We start from the raw sequence: 16533 nt of genomic DNA, 5'->3' as shown, positions 1-16533 counted from the left end.
ATGACTTGACTGTAAATGAGTCACTGCATACTCCGGCCTGACTCCTGGTTGTCAGTGAGTGGAAGAGGTCTGTCAGGGTGGGGGTAGGGAGGCCCTAAGAGAGAAAGTGTTCACAGGCAAAAGCGCAGAGGGTCTATGGCGGGATGGGGAAGAGATACCATCAGATGATCCTGTGTTTAGGGCAGGTCATGGAAAGCCTGAGAGGTCCTTTGAGCTTTATTATAGTGGGGGCAGAAAGGACCTTGAATTCTTGTGCTTGCTGGGCACTTTTGGTGGCAGGCCTTAGCCTAGGCCAGGACACAGAGGGAACAAAGAGAAGACACTGAAGGCACAGAGACATGAAGAACAGAAGATATACCATGTTTGATGACTTTCAGTGAAAAAACTCCCCAGTCAGGGACAACATGGGGTACAGTCAAGAGGTAGGCCATGTTTGTCTTGAAAGACTGCTGTGGGCTACAGGTGGAGCCCCCCCCCCCAATATGGATCAAGGCAATGGCTGGGATTAAAAGCTTGTGCCACCATGTCCAGCTGTCATGGGGATTTTAAAGTCTTGTCCCACATCCTCCTGTGGCTTACTGATTTCCTTCTGTCCCTATCCCCTTGTCCTGTCATGTGACTCATGGACTATGTGTTCCCCTTGCCTATATGAGACCATGTATTAACTATCTTCCATAGTTAATATGAAAAATGGTCTACTATTCAATAACTCATTTTTTGTGTGTGCTAGAACATATATTTGGCACATGAATCTGTGAAGGAGGCCAGACACTGGCTTTCAGATGTCATTCTCTCTTGCTCTCTATCTTATGTTTTGAAGGGATATCTCTTCATGGAATATGAGCCTTGTCATTTCAGCTATGTGGGCTTGCCAATGAACCCTAGGGATGTCCTGTATTTGCCCTGCTTCAACTCTGCCCCACTTGCCAGTCCCAAACTGGGGTTACAGACACCTGCAAGGAAGCCTAGTTTTATGCATGTGCTGAAGAACTCAGGTTCTCACACGTATGCAGTGAGCATTTTACACACTGAGCCATTATCCAGACTTTTTTCCTGTCTGGTTTTTATGTCAACTTGATATAAACTGGTGTCATCTGGGAGGTAACTTCAACGGAGAAAATGCCCCCATAAGATCAGGCTGTAGGCAAACCTGTAGGATTTTTTTTTTTTTAAAGATTAGTGATTGATGTGGGGGGGGGGTGATGTCACCCTGGGCTGGTGGTCCTGGGTTTTATAAGAAAGCAGGATGAATAAGCCACGAGGAGCAAGGCAGTAAGCAGCCCCCCTCACGGCCTCTGCATCAGCTCCTGCCTCCAGGTTCCTGCCCTGCTTGAGTTCCTGCCCTTGCTGCAATCTGTGATGAACTGTTCTATGGAACTGTGAGTCCAGTCAACTCTTTCCTCCTCTGTGTGTCACGATGTTTCACCTCAGCCATAGAAACCCAAACTAAGACGAGTCTTTCACTCCAGCCTGGGCCTAGAACCCATGTAGCTTAGGCTGTCTGTAAACTTGAAGCCATTTTCCTGCCTTAGGCTAACAATTGTTAAGATTTCAGGTGAGAGACATCACCTCATGCTAAGATCTTTTAAAAAATAATTTTGGGGGGGTTAGCACACAAAATTATGGGTTTTATTTTGACATTTTCATACATATATTAAAGTATACAGTGTACTCTGCTTATTTCCAGCCCCCGTCTCCCCAGTCTACCTTTCTCCAAAGTCTTCCTCTTTCTTTCATGTTATATATATATATATATATATATATATATACTTCTATATCCATCCATCCATCCCTGTTGCCATGATCAACACCATGACTGGGCCAGCTAGTTTTATGTCAACTTGACACAAGCTAGAGTCATCTTTAGAGAAAAGGGAGCCTCAGTTGAAAAATGCCTCTAGATACAGTCACAGGCAAGACTATGGGGCATTTTCTTAATTAGTGATGATGTGGGAGGGCCCAGACCATTGTGGGTAGTACACCTCTGGGATGGTGGCCCTAGGTTCTAGAAGAAAGCAGGCAGAGCAAGCTGTGGGAAGCCAGTAAGCGGTGCCCCTCCACGAGCTCTGCGTCAGCTCCTGCCTCCAGGTTCCTGCCCTCACTGCTTTCAGTGATGAACTGTTATTGGAACAGTACGTAAGCCCTTCCCTCCCCAAGTTGCTTTTGGCCATGGTGTTTCATCACAGCAGTAGTGAACCTAACTACCATAAATTGGTACTAGGATAATGGGGTATTGCTACGTCAGACCTAACCATGACTTGGGAGAATAATGGAAGAACTTTGAAATTTTGGGCTAGAAAAGCCAATGAGTGTTCAAAGCGTGGTGAGCTGTACTATGGAAGCTTGGAAGATAAAAATGTTGAGAGCAATACAGACAGTGAAGGCCTGGCTTGTGAAGTTCTAGAAGGAAGTTTGAGAGTCACTTAAAGACTAGCAGGGCTATCTGCTATTTTGAGTTGAGAATCTGTGATTATGGTTGGCTGGGGCTGAAGAACCCGCCATGATTAACAAGAGACCAGAACCTCTGAAGTAAAATCTTTGCTTTACTGGGACAATTGATACTGGTTAGCTGGAGCTAAGAAATTAGCAGTGATTAAGAAAAGAGCAGCATTGCGAGGTGAACCCTGGGAAGTGTTTGCTGAAGTCAGCACCCAGAAGTTAGAGGCAGCCAACTAAGTTGAGTTACACATTAAGTTAGTTACCCAGGTAGTACTGGTTTTGAAGGCGTGAAGGACTCAGGAAACACAGCCGAGGCTTGGCACTGAGAGAGACCAGGAGAGACGACTGAGAAGGTGCAGCCTCAGCAGCAGTTGAAGCTTGCTCCTTTGGGTACACTCAGGAGTGGTGTACCTGAATCGTATGATAGCTCTATTTTATGCTTGTGAAGAATGTCCACGCTGATTTCTATACTGGCCGCACCAATGTAGTCTCAGCAGCCTATAAGGCTGCTCTTTCCCCACATCCTCACCAATGTTTGTTGTTGCTGGTTTTTTTGCAGTTTTGATTTGCATTTCCCTTATGGCTAGGGATGTTGAACATTTCCCCAAATATTTATTGTCTATTTATATCCCAAGTATTACCTATATCTCTTTTGAAATTGTTATGTATTTTATGTAATTGTTCATTACTGTATATGATTATGGTGGGTGTCGGGGGGTGTGTGTCGACTCTGTCCTCCCTTTCTACCCTTTGTGAGTCCCTGGGATTGAACTCAATTGTTATGCTTGTAGAACAACCTCTTTAACTGATGCACTATCTAGATGACCTCCTCTTTTTCTTTTCTTTCTTTCTTTCTTTCTTTCTTTCTTTCTTTCTTTCTTTCTTTCTTTTTAGCTCAGGCTGGCCTCAAACTTACAGTGAAGCTAGGAATAAACATGAACTCATGATCTACCTGCCCTCACTTCCCAGCTGCTGCACTTACAGACTCCATGCCTGGATCCCAACTCATTTGCTGATTGGTTGACTTTTAGACAGACCTTTTATAACCATTTTTTAAAACAGACATCACAAGGTTTTTTACCTGGTTATTTCACACTCATTGGCAAGTTTTAAATTCTTAGTTTAAAAACCCAAATAGAACCAGGCAGTGGTGGTGCACGCCTTTAATCCCAGCACTTGGGAGGCAGAGGCAGGAGGATTTCTGAGTTCAAGGCCAGCCTGGTCTACAGAGTGAGTTCCAGGGCAGCCAGGGCTACACAGAGAAACCCTGTCTCAAAAAACAAAAAACAAAACAAAACAAAACAAAAAACAAACAAAAAAACAAATAAACTGAATTTGTTTGGGGGCAGTGTTCCAGTAAGGAAGATGTCCCTGGGGGTAGGGGATATAGAGTCTGTCTCTATTGCTTACGAAACTGATTTTGAATTAGTGTATATGTACTCCAGCCATGTCGTTATTAAATTCAGAATATATCACAGGCATCCAATCTAGACAAAACTAGACAGGAGGTTCAGTCCCTGGAATGCACGGCACCCATGTCAGGGACAGGGGAGACCTATAGGTATGGGCAAGGGTGACACCATGTTAGAGGTTCCATGAGGGGATTCCATTACACACTCACAAAGGCAAGCTTGGCCATGTTTGAAGGGCAGGCCACCAGAGGGTCTGTGCTCCAGCACGAATGGCGCGGGTGAATGTTCCAGGATGCCCTGATGTTCTTTTTCTCCAGTTCTCTTTTGGCCACTGGCAGATATTTTCCTTGGCAGAGCTGTCCTGGGAGGCAGCTGTTTCAAAACTTGGCCACTTGAGGGCAGCACTGAGCCAAACACCTCTAACCCTCTATGTTGTGGGATTTATGCTTATGGGCTGTTGTAGGCCACTGTGCAGCTGAAGCAGGGCTCCCTGCTTTCCCTGTCAGGTGGCCTACGGATCTAGCAGGCAAGGCCCTTGCAGACATTTTCTTTAAGATGGATTGAGATGAAGGTGTAAAGTGAGGAATGTAGGTCTATCACTGAGCCCTGTGAGGGTCTCGTTCACTGTTCTGGACCTATATCTCCTTCACATAGTCCCTAGTGCAGGCCATCTGTGCCCATGCAAGTCCTATCTACTTCCATCCATATGGGAACCCTTGAGTCTCTGAATCTCCCCACTACCCGGCAGGGCCGCCTGCAGTCACTGCTTCCCAGCAGCACCCTCTATGCTTACCCTGTCTCTGCATTGTCCCAGCAGCCCTGCATGCTGCTCAGGTGTCTCTCCATGGGGCCAAGATGGAGAGGGAGGCTGCTTTGCAGGCATACAACTCCCACCTCTAAACTCCTTGGTTGCTTCACCATTCTCCCCTGGGGGCTTAGTGACTATAAATCTCTATGGAAAGAACCACAGTGAGGGTTGAATTTCATGTGGCCCTCACTGTGATTAGAGGGAGGGCTGCTCACATCTCTGCTGCTATCCCCCACAGGCCACCTACATCTACATGAAGGCTGCCTACCTCAGCATGTTTGGGAAGGAAGACTACAAGCCATTCGGGGACAATGAAGTGGAGTTATTCAGGTGGGCCTGACCACAGTGCTCCTGCTGTAGGTCTCACTGTGGACAGACAGGTCAGGCTCTGCTCATGGCTATCTGAGCTTTAGTGATGCGATAGGTACTCCCAGCTCTAAGCTGCCTGTTCCAAAGTGCCCTGTGCCCTTAGTCCCCTCTGGCCACCACGCCATGCCAGTGCTGCTGGTGGTTAGACTCCTGTGAATGTTTGTCATCTCTTTCATCTGGTCACTGGGACAGACAAGGACCCTGTCTTGGCCACTTTTGCAGTGCTGTGATAAAGCACCAGGACATGTGCATCATAGCAAGGATGATGGCAGGAGCACAGTGATAAAGGGATGGGCATGGTAACAACTGCAAATGCAAAGCAGAGAGCAAAACTGGGAGTAGGGGGAGGCTATGCATGCACTCTCCAAGTTTTCCCCCAGTGACCTACTTCCTCTAGCATATTTCCTAAACCTCTCCCTAGAACAGCACCACCCACTGGCAACCCAGTGTTGAAACCCCTGTAGGGGACATTTTTCATTTAAACCACCAGAATCTGAGGTACAAAGAGATTTCTCCATCAGCTGAGTTTGCTAGAGCCACAGAGAAGCACAGCCAAAGTCATTGAATCAAACCAACAGCATTAAAACCACTGCCCAGCTGGGACGCCTTTTAAGATAGGCTAGTTTTGCAACTGGAAAAGGGGCTTTGAAGACCCTGCAGTAGAATCTGGAACCAAGGGGGCTGCCTGCCAGAGTTTTTCATTATTATTTCATTATATCTTTTCAGTATTCTCTTCACCACTTATTTGCCTTTTGTGAAGAGTCAAAAGGTTAACCTGGAGTTGTAGGATGGTGTCTAGGGCTCTCCTCCCAGGGTGATGAGGCTGGCCAGCTTCACTGACAGGCGTTTGTTAGTGCTGAAACAGCACTGTCTGTGCATAGTCTGCTGCTGGAGCAAACGGTGGCCCCAGTTCACAGAATTCTCCCACAGCCCTTGAGAGGAAGGAGGTAGTACAATCTATACTTTTGAGATTAGAAAACAGACCCTGAGAGGTTCTGCAATGAATACGCAGCAAGGAATCTGGGGTGGCCTCACCCATCAGTTGTTTCCTGAGCCCATACAGCTCCGGGTCTGAGATCCCAGCCACACCCAATGGCCAGGCAGCTGGTAGTGGGTGAGGCTCCAGTCAAGGCATGCCCAGCTGTGTGAATTTTATTCTATCCTTGAAACAGCTGAGGAGGCCACAGTTCAGAAGGCTGGAGTTAATTAAGGGTTTGGGCTGTTTGTGCAAGTTCCCTCTTTTCTCTGGGTGTTGGTTATGCCTGTGAAACTGGGATTAGACTTTTGTGGGCCCTCCCAGGAAGGCCTGGGCGTAGAGGAGAGATAACTAGGAGGCAGGCCTAGATGCATTCTTAAACTGCGAGCTCTGGAACCTTTGCCCAACCACCTTCGAAAGCTATCAGGTCATGCAGGAACTGTGAAATGTGACCATAACCATAGGCTGGCTTGCTCCTTGAAATACGTTGAGAGTCAAGCTCTCTCATCGTACAGTGTGGAAACTGAGGTGTAGTTAGCCAAGCAAAGGCTGGAGACCTGTTCTCTCTATGTTCCTGCTCTTTTGTGGCTGGGGACCTGGACATGTTAGGCAGGAGCTCTCCCACTGATCTGTATCCTCAACCCTTCTTTCCCATTTCTTCAGGGCCGTACCAGGCTTGAAGCTCAAGATTGCTGGGAAATCTCTACCCACAGAGAAGTTTGCTATCCGGAAGTCCAGGCGCTACCTCTCCCCCAACCCCATCTCCTTGCCAATCCCTGCTCTGGTGGGTAGGAAGAGAGCCTCTGGGGCAGAGGGTGGATGAAGGGACCAGAAAGGGTTTCACAATTCACCTGAGCTGGGAGACAGACCAGCAGGCTGCAAGATGCCTCAAGGATGGAAGAACAGCTCTCCAAGACACTAGATAACACCCCAGCCTCAAGCAGAGGGATCACCTGACTGTCTTGTTCCTACAATGGCTATTCTGTTGTCACAGGGTTCTAATTGCTATTTACATAGGCATCCTCATTAGATCAACCTTTTCTGAAGTGAGGGTTGGGGGTCTCAGGCCAGGTTATGTTTGACTCTGAACAAAACCTACATGGTAGGGGGTATAAAGCCTAACGCAGGTCAGTAGTAACTTGAATAGCTCACACAGATGGAGTTAAAAAAAAAAAAATCAAGAGATGCAAGACTCCAGAGCCTAAATCCAGGGCCACTGTTAAGCTAATTCCATGAATGACTGGAGCTGGCATCAAAATAAGCTGAGTCCAGAAAAGTAGCCCTGCTCTGCTCTGCTTGTTGGATAAACTTTCCTGTTCAGTGGTGTGTTACCTTAGGGAGCCCTTCTATCTACTATAAAGTCAGCTCTTCCTTTGGCATCTGGCCCAGTTTTAAAGGATTTTACAGCCTGAGTGTGGCTGCACATGTCTGTAATCCCAGCATGTGGGAGGTAGAGGCACAGGGGTATCCTCAAGCTACATCGTGAATTTGACGCTAGTCTGGAATACAAGAGACCCTGTCTCTCTCTCTTTTTTTTTTTTTTTTGAGACAGGGTTTCTCTGTGTAGCCCTGGCTGTCCTGGAACTCACTTTGTAGACCAGGCTGGCCTCGAACTCAGAAATCCGCCTGCCTCTGCCTCCCGAGTGCTGGGATTAAAGGCATTCGCCACCACGCCCGGCCCTGTCTCAAAAAGAAAATTAGTTTAAGATGTACAATAAAGTTATTACTATCATAATGGGCATGGGGTATCCTGGGAAGGGTGGGAGTGACTGTGCCCGCTTCTGTACAAGGTCACCTGTGAGTAAGGGCACTGGGAGGACAGGCTGTGGACTGCTGGTTCTTCTAGAGCCCTTATAGCCAGTTTTCTATCTTGAGACCACAGAGCAACTTAAGGAACACTGACCTAAATCTACATTGAAACAAAAACCCTAACAACCTTTAGGGCCTTATATAAATTGCATCCAGTATCCATTACCTGTCCTGATGGTTTAGGATGACTCTAAGCTAAGTTATTGCAAATTTAATGAATTTCCTGCCAGTCAAGGAAAAAAGGATCAGGATGCATTCTAATCTCGATGAGGAGGCTGCCATCCTTGAGCCTGTTGTGGGGGAAAGGGACGGTCTTAGGCTCCACTGTCCTGAGATGCTTAGTAGCTTCCTCCAATAAGGGAGGTCCAGCCAGCGGGAGTAGGGAGGGTTCCATGAACAGTGTTGGGCATGGCCTAGTCCTCAAGAAAGGAGTCAGGATGAGAGTATTCATGCAAGGTACAGTAGGTAAGTAGCTGAAACCTAATGGCTGTTGGATCACCCTAAACCCTTATGGAATCAATAAGCTCAATAACAAATCCCTGGTAAGGTTGCTTCCACAGTGCCCTCAATCCTACAGCTTTATAGGCTAGAAGGAGACTTGAAGATCAGGGATCCAAAGGCTCAGGACCTTTTGAACTGAGCTGTCTGTTTTACAGATGGGAAAACTGAGGCCCTGCTGAGGCAGAGACCTAGAACTGACTTGCCCCACCCACTTCCTCTCTCAGGAAATGATGTACATCTGGAATGGCTATGCTGTGATTGGGAAGCAGCCGAAACTCACTGATGGGATGCTGGAGGTCATCACCAAGGCTGAAGAGATGCTGGCAATGGGCCCAGGTGATTACCCTCAGGCTCCTGACCCTGACCGGCTAGGTCAGGTCTTTAGAGTTCAAGGTTCCTCTGCCAAAAATGTCCTTCTTATCCCTCTATCCTACTAACCAGCCTTTTACAAGACCAGTGTCAGCTCCTCTTCAGCAAGTGTCCCCTCTCCTCGTCCAGGGCCTTCTCTTGAGCTTCCTCCAGTCACTCCTAATTCACTCTGGAGCCATTATCTCAATATCTGTCTTTTCTTCTCAGATGTGAGTCCCCTGAGGTGAATTGGTCTTGATTCACCTGTGTCCTGGGTTCCAGAGGGGCTCCCTGAGTAACTTGCAGAAGTGAGCAAGCCTACCTTCTTCCCCCACACCTCTATTCTCAGAGAATGAGTACTCAGCAGATGATGACTGCTTGGTTAAATTGCTGAAAGGCCTGTGTCTGAAATACCTGGGCCGAATCCAGGAGGCAGAGGAGAATTTCAGGAGCATTTCTGCCAAGTAAGTGCCTTTGCTACTCCCGCAACCATCTCATTCACCATACATTTGCTGATGTCTACTCTGTGCCAGGATAAGAGATGCCTGAAAGGCTACCAGGGCGATGGTTAATTTGGATGTTTATAGCTCATGGTTTTAATCTTAGCACTTGGGGGGGGGGCAGAGGCAGAACAATTTCTAAGAGTTTGAGGCCAGGACATAGCAAGACCTTGTTCCAATAAATAAACACAAATTAATAAATTAATTGGAAGTTTAGCCAGAAGACAAAAACAAAGGAGAAAGTTTTAAGTGGAGTGTTCGTGGGCACAGGACACACACCAGAAGCTAGTGACAACAGTGAGGATCTTTCCTGCCTAAAACTATAGAGAAAGGCCAGACTAAGAAGGGCCTTGTCTTCACAGGATGAAGACAGATGACCAAGAAAGGATATGGCAAAAAAAGACTGTTGTTTGTCTCTAGGACAGAATGAAGCAAGGGTCAGAGATACTAAAATAGGAACAGGCTTCCCAGTTTAAGAGACCAACCTGGAGTGACAGTGGTTGAGGATTGTAAAAGGGAGATGGGCTGAGGATGCCAGAAGGCTCTGGTGAAGATCCCAGCTTTTCTAAGGTAAGGATTTGAAGTTCTGAAGGCTGTGGAGAGGACCTGAAGGGTGGGCCATGTCTGCTTTTGTTTTGCAGTGAAAAGAAGATTAAATATGACCATTACTTGATTCCAAATGCCCTACTGGAGCTGGCCCTGCTATTTATGGAGCAAGGCAGAAATGAGGAGGCCATCAAACTCTTAGAGTCTGCAAAGTAAGGCTTGGTCAATCCTCCTATTTCCTATTTGTGCTCCCTTTGACCTAAGGTGCCCAGATATCAGTGAGGCTGCTGGCAAAGGCAGTGTTCTGGGAACTCAGTTCTGACGTGCTACAACAGAGCTTTCCCCTCAGTTTACAAATAAGTGGCTGGAATTCTTGAGACAGGAAGTAAGCTTCCAATGGTATAAAGACCTAAGTCTCCAACAGGACCAAGAGTGATAAGAGAGTAGCCCCTTGTAAATAAGCCTTCCTTTAGGCAAGGGCTCAGCTTAGTCTTGAATCCCTTTCAAAGTCCTAAAAACTACAAATTTTTCCAGTTGTATATGGATGAGGGTGGTGTCTCATAGCTCAAATGGGGGATTGGAGTATGACACACCTCCCAAAAGAGCTGAGCTTCACCTGTCTGATCCTCTGCTCCCCTTTAGGCAAAACTACAAGAACTACTCCATGGAGTCAAGGACACATTTTCGAATCCAGGCAGCCACACTGCAGGCCAGATCTTCCCTAGAAGATGGCAACAGATCTCTAGTCTCATCAGTGTCCTTGTAGCTTTCTGCAGCACTCTTGAGCTGCACGATGAACAGACAGCTAGCTGGACAGAGCACCTGGAAACATTTCAAAAGATCACCTCCCCTGCCCTGCCCTTCCTTGGGGTCCACCTGGTGCTCCAGTAGGATTGCACAAGAATATCTGTGCAGAAGCAAAGACAGCATTTTTACCAGTGTGGCCAAAGCCTTCACACATACGGGTACTTGTTTTACACTGTGATGTTAAGAGAATGTATGAACAGTTTACATTTCTTTAGAAATACATCGATGGGATTATAATTGGTGTTTAAAAAAAAAACAAAACAAACTACCCTCCCCTGCCCCCAAACAAACAAAACCCAACCCAACTGCCTGGAAAGCTGTTTAGTTCCTGATCTGGAAGTTCTCTCTACATGCTATTAGAGGCGAAACTGCTTCTCAGACCTCAGCTTTTGAGGACAGGAGTTCCTAGCATCTGAGTCATTGCAAATTCCAGGACAGCCAGAACTACACAGTGAGACACTGGGTCCAAACAAAATAAAGCAAATTAAGTTGCTAACATTTAATATAGAGTTTTCATATAAATTTTTGTCTTCTAATTGAAAAACAAGGCAAGGGAATCAGAAGCGTAAGCCATTCTTTGAGAGTCTGAAGCCTGATGAGGTACTTAAGACCCCTGTTTAAAACTAAAACATGAAAGGATCTGGCAATAGAATAGTAAAGCCTTAACAGGACAACAAACAGGAGGCTACCCTACAGCCTGCTAATTATGATGTCAGCCAAAACAAAACACTTGATGATCCTTTTTCTCCCTTAATTCTACCTTTTTTTTTTTTTCTCAAAAGAATCCTTTCTACAGACAAACCTTTTTTTAAAGCCTAGATGCTGGGAGACCAGTCTGAGCAGGATAGGATGAGGAGTGATTAGAGGGCAGCTACTGAAGGAGGGTGAGCCTTTGAGGCCCTACCACCATGCCAAAGCAGCACCCGTCACATGACGCTAACACATGTAAAACTGCAGCCTACAAAACTGCTTTTGCTTCCATTATAAATTGCTACGGCTGATTTCCTACTGAACTTCATTTAACTAGCACATTTTTACCTCAGTTGCCCTGGTTGTAGTCTGGCTAATGACAATTCAGAGGATTAGGCCTCTTGTATCCCACCTGTAACTTCTGAGTTTCTGAGAACACTGGATTTCTAAATCCTATCCTATCCTAGGCTCCTTCATGTCCTGAGTCACTCTAGGCCACTTCTCCCCTAGTGCAGACTTTCATAGCACTTCTGCCCTGTGGGAGACTAACAGCTGGGGAGCCCAGTGATCCTCACTTAAAGTCCAAATCTTGTGCCACAAATGGAGAAGCTGCCAGGGGAGCAGCCACTGTGTCACAGGATCTGAAGGGCCCTTGGCTATGCAGTCTAGCTCAGATGCTCACTGCTCTGCTGAGTGGCTGGCAGTATGCTGGTCCCTATCAGCTCTCTCCCACACCTTGGCAGCTTTCCCTATTTCCTTATCTCTTGAGTCAGAGTGGGAGTGTTTCCAAGACAGTTATCACGATTCACAGCAAAAGCCACAACCTGACACCAAAACTAGGTCTCCCAAAGGCCAACCTCAACCCAAGGCTTGGCTCAGGTCCAGGTAAGAGATTCCCAGTAAGAATGACTTGAGAAGCCTTCAGAAAGTCTCAGCAAGCTGGGACCATTTTAACAAAGCATCAAACCCACTTCAACAATCTCCTGTTGTCCTGCATATACACAGCCTTCCAGAGTGCCTCAACAACCATTTCCTGATGTCCTCGAAATCATCAGTAATATGATTGGACTCTGAAACACAATCATAAATGGGATTTCCAAGGCTAAAAGGTATTCATCTACTGGGGTTAGCACAGCTTCTCTAAAATCAGGCAAGAAGTTCAATATTGACCAATAAGGTAAACCCACAACCAACCTCATTTGGAAATCCATTCCTAAATGAGCAACTATAATTGTTTCCATTGCATAAAGGCAGTTAATGAAACAGAGCTCTTTGGAGGCATACAGTTATCAGTAGACTATGGTTGATAAGCAGACTTCCAGTCAGAGACACCACAGCTAACACCTTGCACATGACTGGGACAGGCTGTTTTCCTTCACAGTAAGGGACACTTCAAAATTTTAGTATCTAGCTGGGCATGCTGAAATGTACCTTATTCTCAGTGGGAAGAATTTATGCTGGTCACTGGTGGCATAATCCCAGCACTCGGATAAGTTCGAGGCCAGACTCGTCCTGCAAAGTGAGTTCCAGGACACCCAGGGCTACACAGAGAAACCCTGCCTTGAAAAAACAAAAGAAAAAATAAAGGAAATCTGCTACACTGCCACATACTGAGTTCAAAGTCAACATGGGCTGAGACCCTGTCTCAACAAATCATATGTTCTGTGGAAAAAACCAACTAGTAAATTGAGTACTCACGTCTGCTAGTTGCTACCAAACTAGTTGTATTCCTTATAAGCTCCCTGTGAGGGACTAAATGCTTTAAAGATGTGAAAACAGTTAAATAACTTGCCTAAGACTACAGGCCCATTATGCATCACAGATATTATGCTTCAAATATTTGAAGCCGAAGCTGAATTCTAAAGCCCATCCTCTGCTAAATTGGCGCCCAACTTATTACCAGTTTCATGCCAGACGTACACTGAATCTTCTGGCATCATTAGAGATGGGAGAGATACCCCCAAAGGTAATTATACCTTTGAAAATATTTATAACGCATGTAACACATTTGTAAGACATGGGTCCCTATTCTGCATGGTATACCATGGGATACTGAGAGGGTCTAATCGAAGTTCAACAAATCCAAAAGAAAACAAAATCATCTAAACAAAACCTACACTTAACAAAGTAGGGCTGAGAAGGTGGCTCAGTGAGTAAAATTGCTTGCTGACAAGTATGAGGACCTAAATTCAGATCCCAAGCATCCATGAAAAAGAGAGGGAAAGAGAGAAAAAGAATCAAGGAAGCTAGATGGAGAAATGCTTGGTGGCCCAGCACTGTGGCAGCAGACAGGATGAATCCCCAGATATCTCCCCCACCCCGCTGCGCGTGCACACACACACATACACCACACACTCTGGATTGCCTGGAGCTGTCTGAAGTGGATGTTGGGACTTGAACTCAGGAGATGCATCTGTCTGTCTCCTGAGTGCTTGGGATTAAAGACATGCACCACCATGCCCAGTGGATGCTGGGATTTAACTTAGGTCTTCTGCAAGCATAGTACATGCTCTTAGCAGCTGAGCTCTCTTCTGGTGTGTCTGAAGACAGCTACAGTGTACTTACATATAATAATAAATAAATCTAAAAAAGAAAAGAAAAAAGAAAAGGCTGAGGCACTTTACAAGGTACATGAAAAGGCTAGATGGCAGTCCTAGGAAGTCAGCCATTTCATCCCTGTTTGGATTTATTGTCAGCCCAACAGGAAGCTATTAATTTTAAGCTGGAGAATGACATCATTCAACTGATTTATAACATTTTAGCTGCTCTGTCAAGAATGGATTATCTGGGGTTTAAAATGGCCAATAGCTCCAACTGTTTCTGGCTTGTCTAAAACCTACCAAAAATATTGTGCCTTCCTCACCAGAACTAGACTCAGAAGAAATTCATGCTAAGTTTTCAATATGCTAAGTAAACATTGATCACTTGGTTCATTTGGTAAGAATTGGCATTTCATAGTCATATATTTGTAGAGAATAAACTGTACAAAATTATCCTTGACCCCTATATACAAACTATGGCATGCATACACACACACACGCAATGTGTGTGAAATGTGGAGCACAGAGCAGTCATCAGCAGAGAATACAAGTTGCTAATGTTCCAGACTGAGGATCTAGAGCTGAAAGAGAGCCAGAGGAAATAAAGTTTAAGATATACAAGGATGTTTTCATCCTCCAAATGGAACCTCTTCTTTCAACACTTCAGGTTTCTCTTTGACCTTCATGTATGTACACACACAAGACTTACACCAAGTGGCAATTTTTAGTCAGTAATAACCATCATGGCCAGACATTCAGTGTTATAAAAAGCAAACTACTCAATAAAGTGAAAAATTGTACAGATAGTTCTGAAACTCCTTTTATAAAGGACTTAACAGAACCCTGGACCTAATGAGAACGTTATGGATCAGTAAAATGGTGGTAAACGTCCTTATCTAGATTTTCTGTACCAATACTAAAACATCATGGAAAGATAGCAAAGGACACATGGCAAGAAGCCTTTGAAGCCTTTCCCTATGGCTTCAGTCACACATAATTAACAAGCCTTCAGCACTCTGTCAATCAGCTAGGGAAACAAAACACAAAGCACCAAAGCAAACTTTACCTACCGTCACTTGGGAAAGGATTAGCTACCGACAATTCCAAAGTCTGCCAGTGCATCAAATGGCTTGGAAATGCCTCCATAGCTCACACAGCTCAACACCTGGTTCCCTGCTGCCAGCAACTGTCTAGGCAGGGAGAGCCTTGTTTGTATTTCATGAGGGATTAGGTTATAGCTCACCACCTTCCAGTTTTTGCTTTTTCCTTCCTGTGTGCTTCAGCTGCTACCATGACTTCTCTACCATTATTCAAAACTAGACTACCCTCTGGAAACAAGCCCAAAATATCAAGTAACGGACAACTAATTACTACAGAGAATGTGAAAAATGTATTCTCTCTCTGCAACTCAAGGGAAGAGAGTCTGTGTTACTAAATTCAGACCTACACAGAAGTACCTGATGACCTTAGGCTCTGATACGCTTGCTTTCACCTCCCAGTTGCTGGGATTACAGGCATGTGCCTGAACATTCTAGGCTTCTAACCACAAAAAAAAAAAGAGTGAAAAAATTCTTTCAGGGTCCATTTTTGATACCTTTCAAGTAATAATCATGTGGGTCAATCAGTGATTATGTATAATATAATGATTGTATTTTAAGCATAAAAGGAGCACCTAAGAATCAGTTTAGTTGAGATTTTAGAACAGGAGCCACAAGCTGCCTTTACTGCCACTTCTTTCCCAAACTTAAAGACAACCCTCCTTGTGTTCATAAATTCCACAACTAAAGATTAAATATTAATTTTAACTTATTTAAGATATGTTAAGAATGTATTAAGAAATGTTAAGCCGGGCGTGGTGGTGCACACCTTTAATCCCAGCACTTGGGAGACAGAGACAGGCGGATTTCTGAGTTCGAGGCCAGCCTAGTCTACAGAGAGTACCAGGATAGCCAGGGCTATACAAAGAAACCCTGTCTTGAAAAACCGAAAAAAAGAAAAAAAAAAAGAAAAAAGAAATGTTAAAATCCCTTTGCATGCACACTAAAAATGATTGCTGCAAATGATAACCATGATCCCAGTACTAAGAAGCCAATACAGGAGTACTACCATAGGGTTTCCTCTACAGTGTGCCTGGGTTACAGAGTAATATTCTATCTCACAGGATCAGATTACAGATTGTACCTAGGTAACCAAGCTGTTGTTACTGGGGCTGAACTCAAGGCCTCTAGTAAGGTAGGAAGGTGCTCTACCACCAAGCTTCATGTCCCCAGCACATAAGAGTAGCATCATTTTAAGTGTATCTAAGCAATTTACCTTTTGTCCTTTTTACCACTTTCAGTCAAGATCACAGGCCACTCTGGTTGAACAAGTTGCTTTTTAAAATGTTTACCTTTGAGGCTGGAGAATGGTGCAGCATTGGCTGCTCTCTCAGAGGACTACATTTCATTCTCAGAACCCACATGGCCACCCACAACTGTCTGTAACTCCAATTCCAGGGACCGGACACCCTCTTCCGGCCTCCATTGGCACCAGGAACACAAATGTTGCACAGACATACATGCAGGCAAAATATCCGTAAACATAAAATGTAAAAAAAAATTTTAAAGTTCTCATCCTAATGAAGGAACTTCTAATGTAAAGAACCTCAACGCCCTAAGTTCTATGAAATAATACACAGACACACATGGGGTGGGGTGAGTCTTCCAATACCAATTTAAGAGATTCCTTGTAGGAATGTTGTCTCAGGGTTTCCATTGCTGAAGAGACACCATGGCCAAGGCATCTTTTA

At 45.1% G+C, this 16533-nt stretch overlaps 1 protein-coding gene across 2 annotated transcripts in view; it reads left to right on the top strand.

Annotated features, from left to right (window-relative positions):
- The window catches only part of Ttc39a (tetratricopeptide repeat domain 39A), a 40688-nt gene extending 28954 nt beyond the window's left edge, over window positions 1-11734 (top strand). For both annotated transcript variants that reach the window (XM_029476680.2, XM_021159772.3), the window contains exons 13-18: window positions 4898-4989; window positions 6668-6788; window positions 8539-8650; window positions 9012-9126; window positions 9804-9920; window positions 10351-11734. In XM_029476680.2, the coding sequence (XP_029332540.1) occupies window positions 4898-4989; window positions 6668-6788; window positions 8539-8650; window positions 9012-9126; window positions 9804-9920; window positions 10351-10474 (681 nt within the window). In that variant the 3' untranslated portion in view covers window positions 10475-11734. The remainder of the gene's footprint in view (window positions 1-4897; window positions 4990-6667; window positions 6789-8538; window positions 8651-9011; window positions 9127-9803; window positions 9921-10350) is intronic.
- Window positions 11735-16533: the final 4799 nt, after the last annotated feature.

Source organism: Mus caroli, unplaced genomic scaffold (genome assembly GCF_978045245.1).
Source record: "Mus caroli unplaced genomic scaffold, Mus_caroli_1 scaffold_6, whole genome shotgun sequence".
Taxonomy (NCBI): Eukaryota; Metazoa; Chordata; class Mammalia; order Rodentia; family Muridae; genus Mus; species Mus caroli.
The sequence above is the reverse complement of the archived record's forward strand: the minus strand, read 5'-3'. Positions and strand labels throughout refer to the sequence as shown.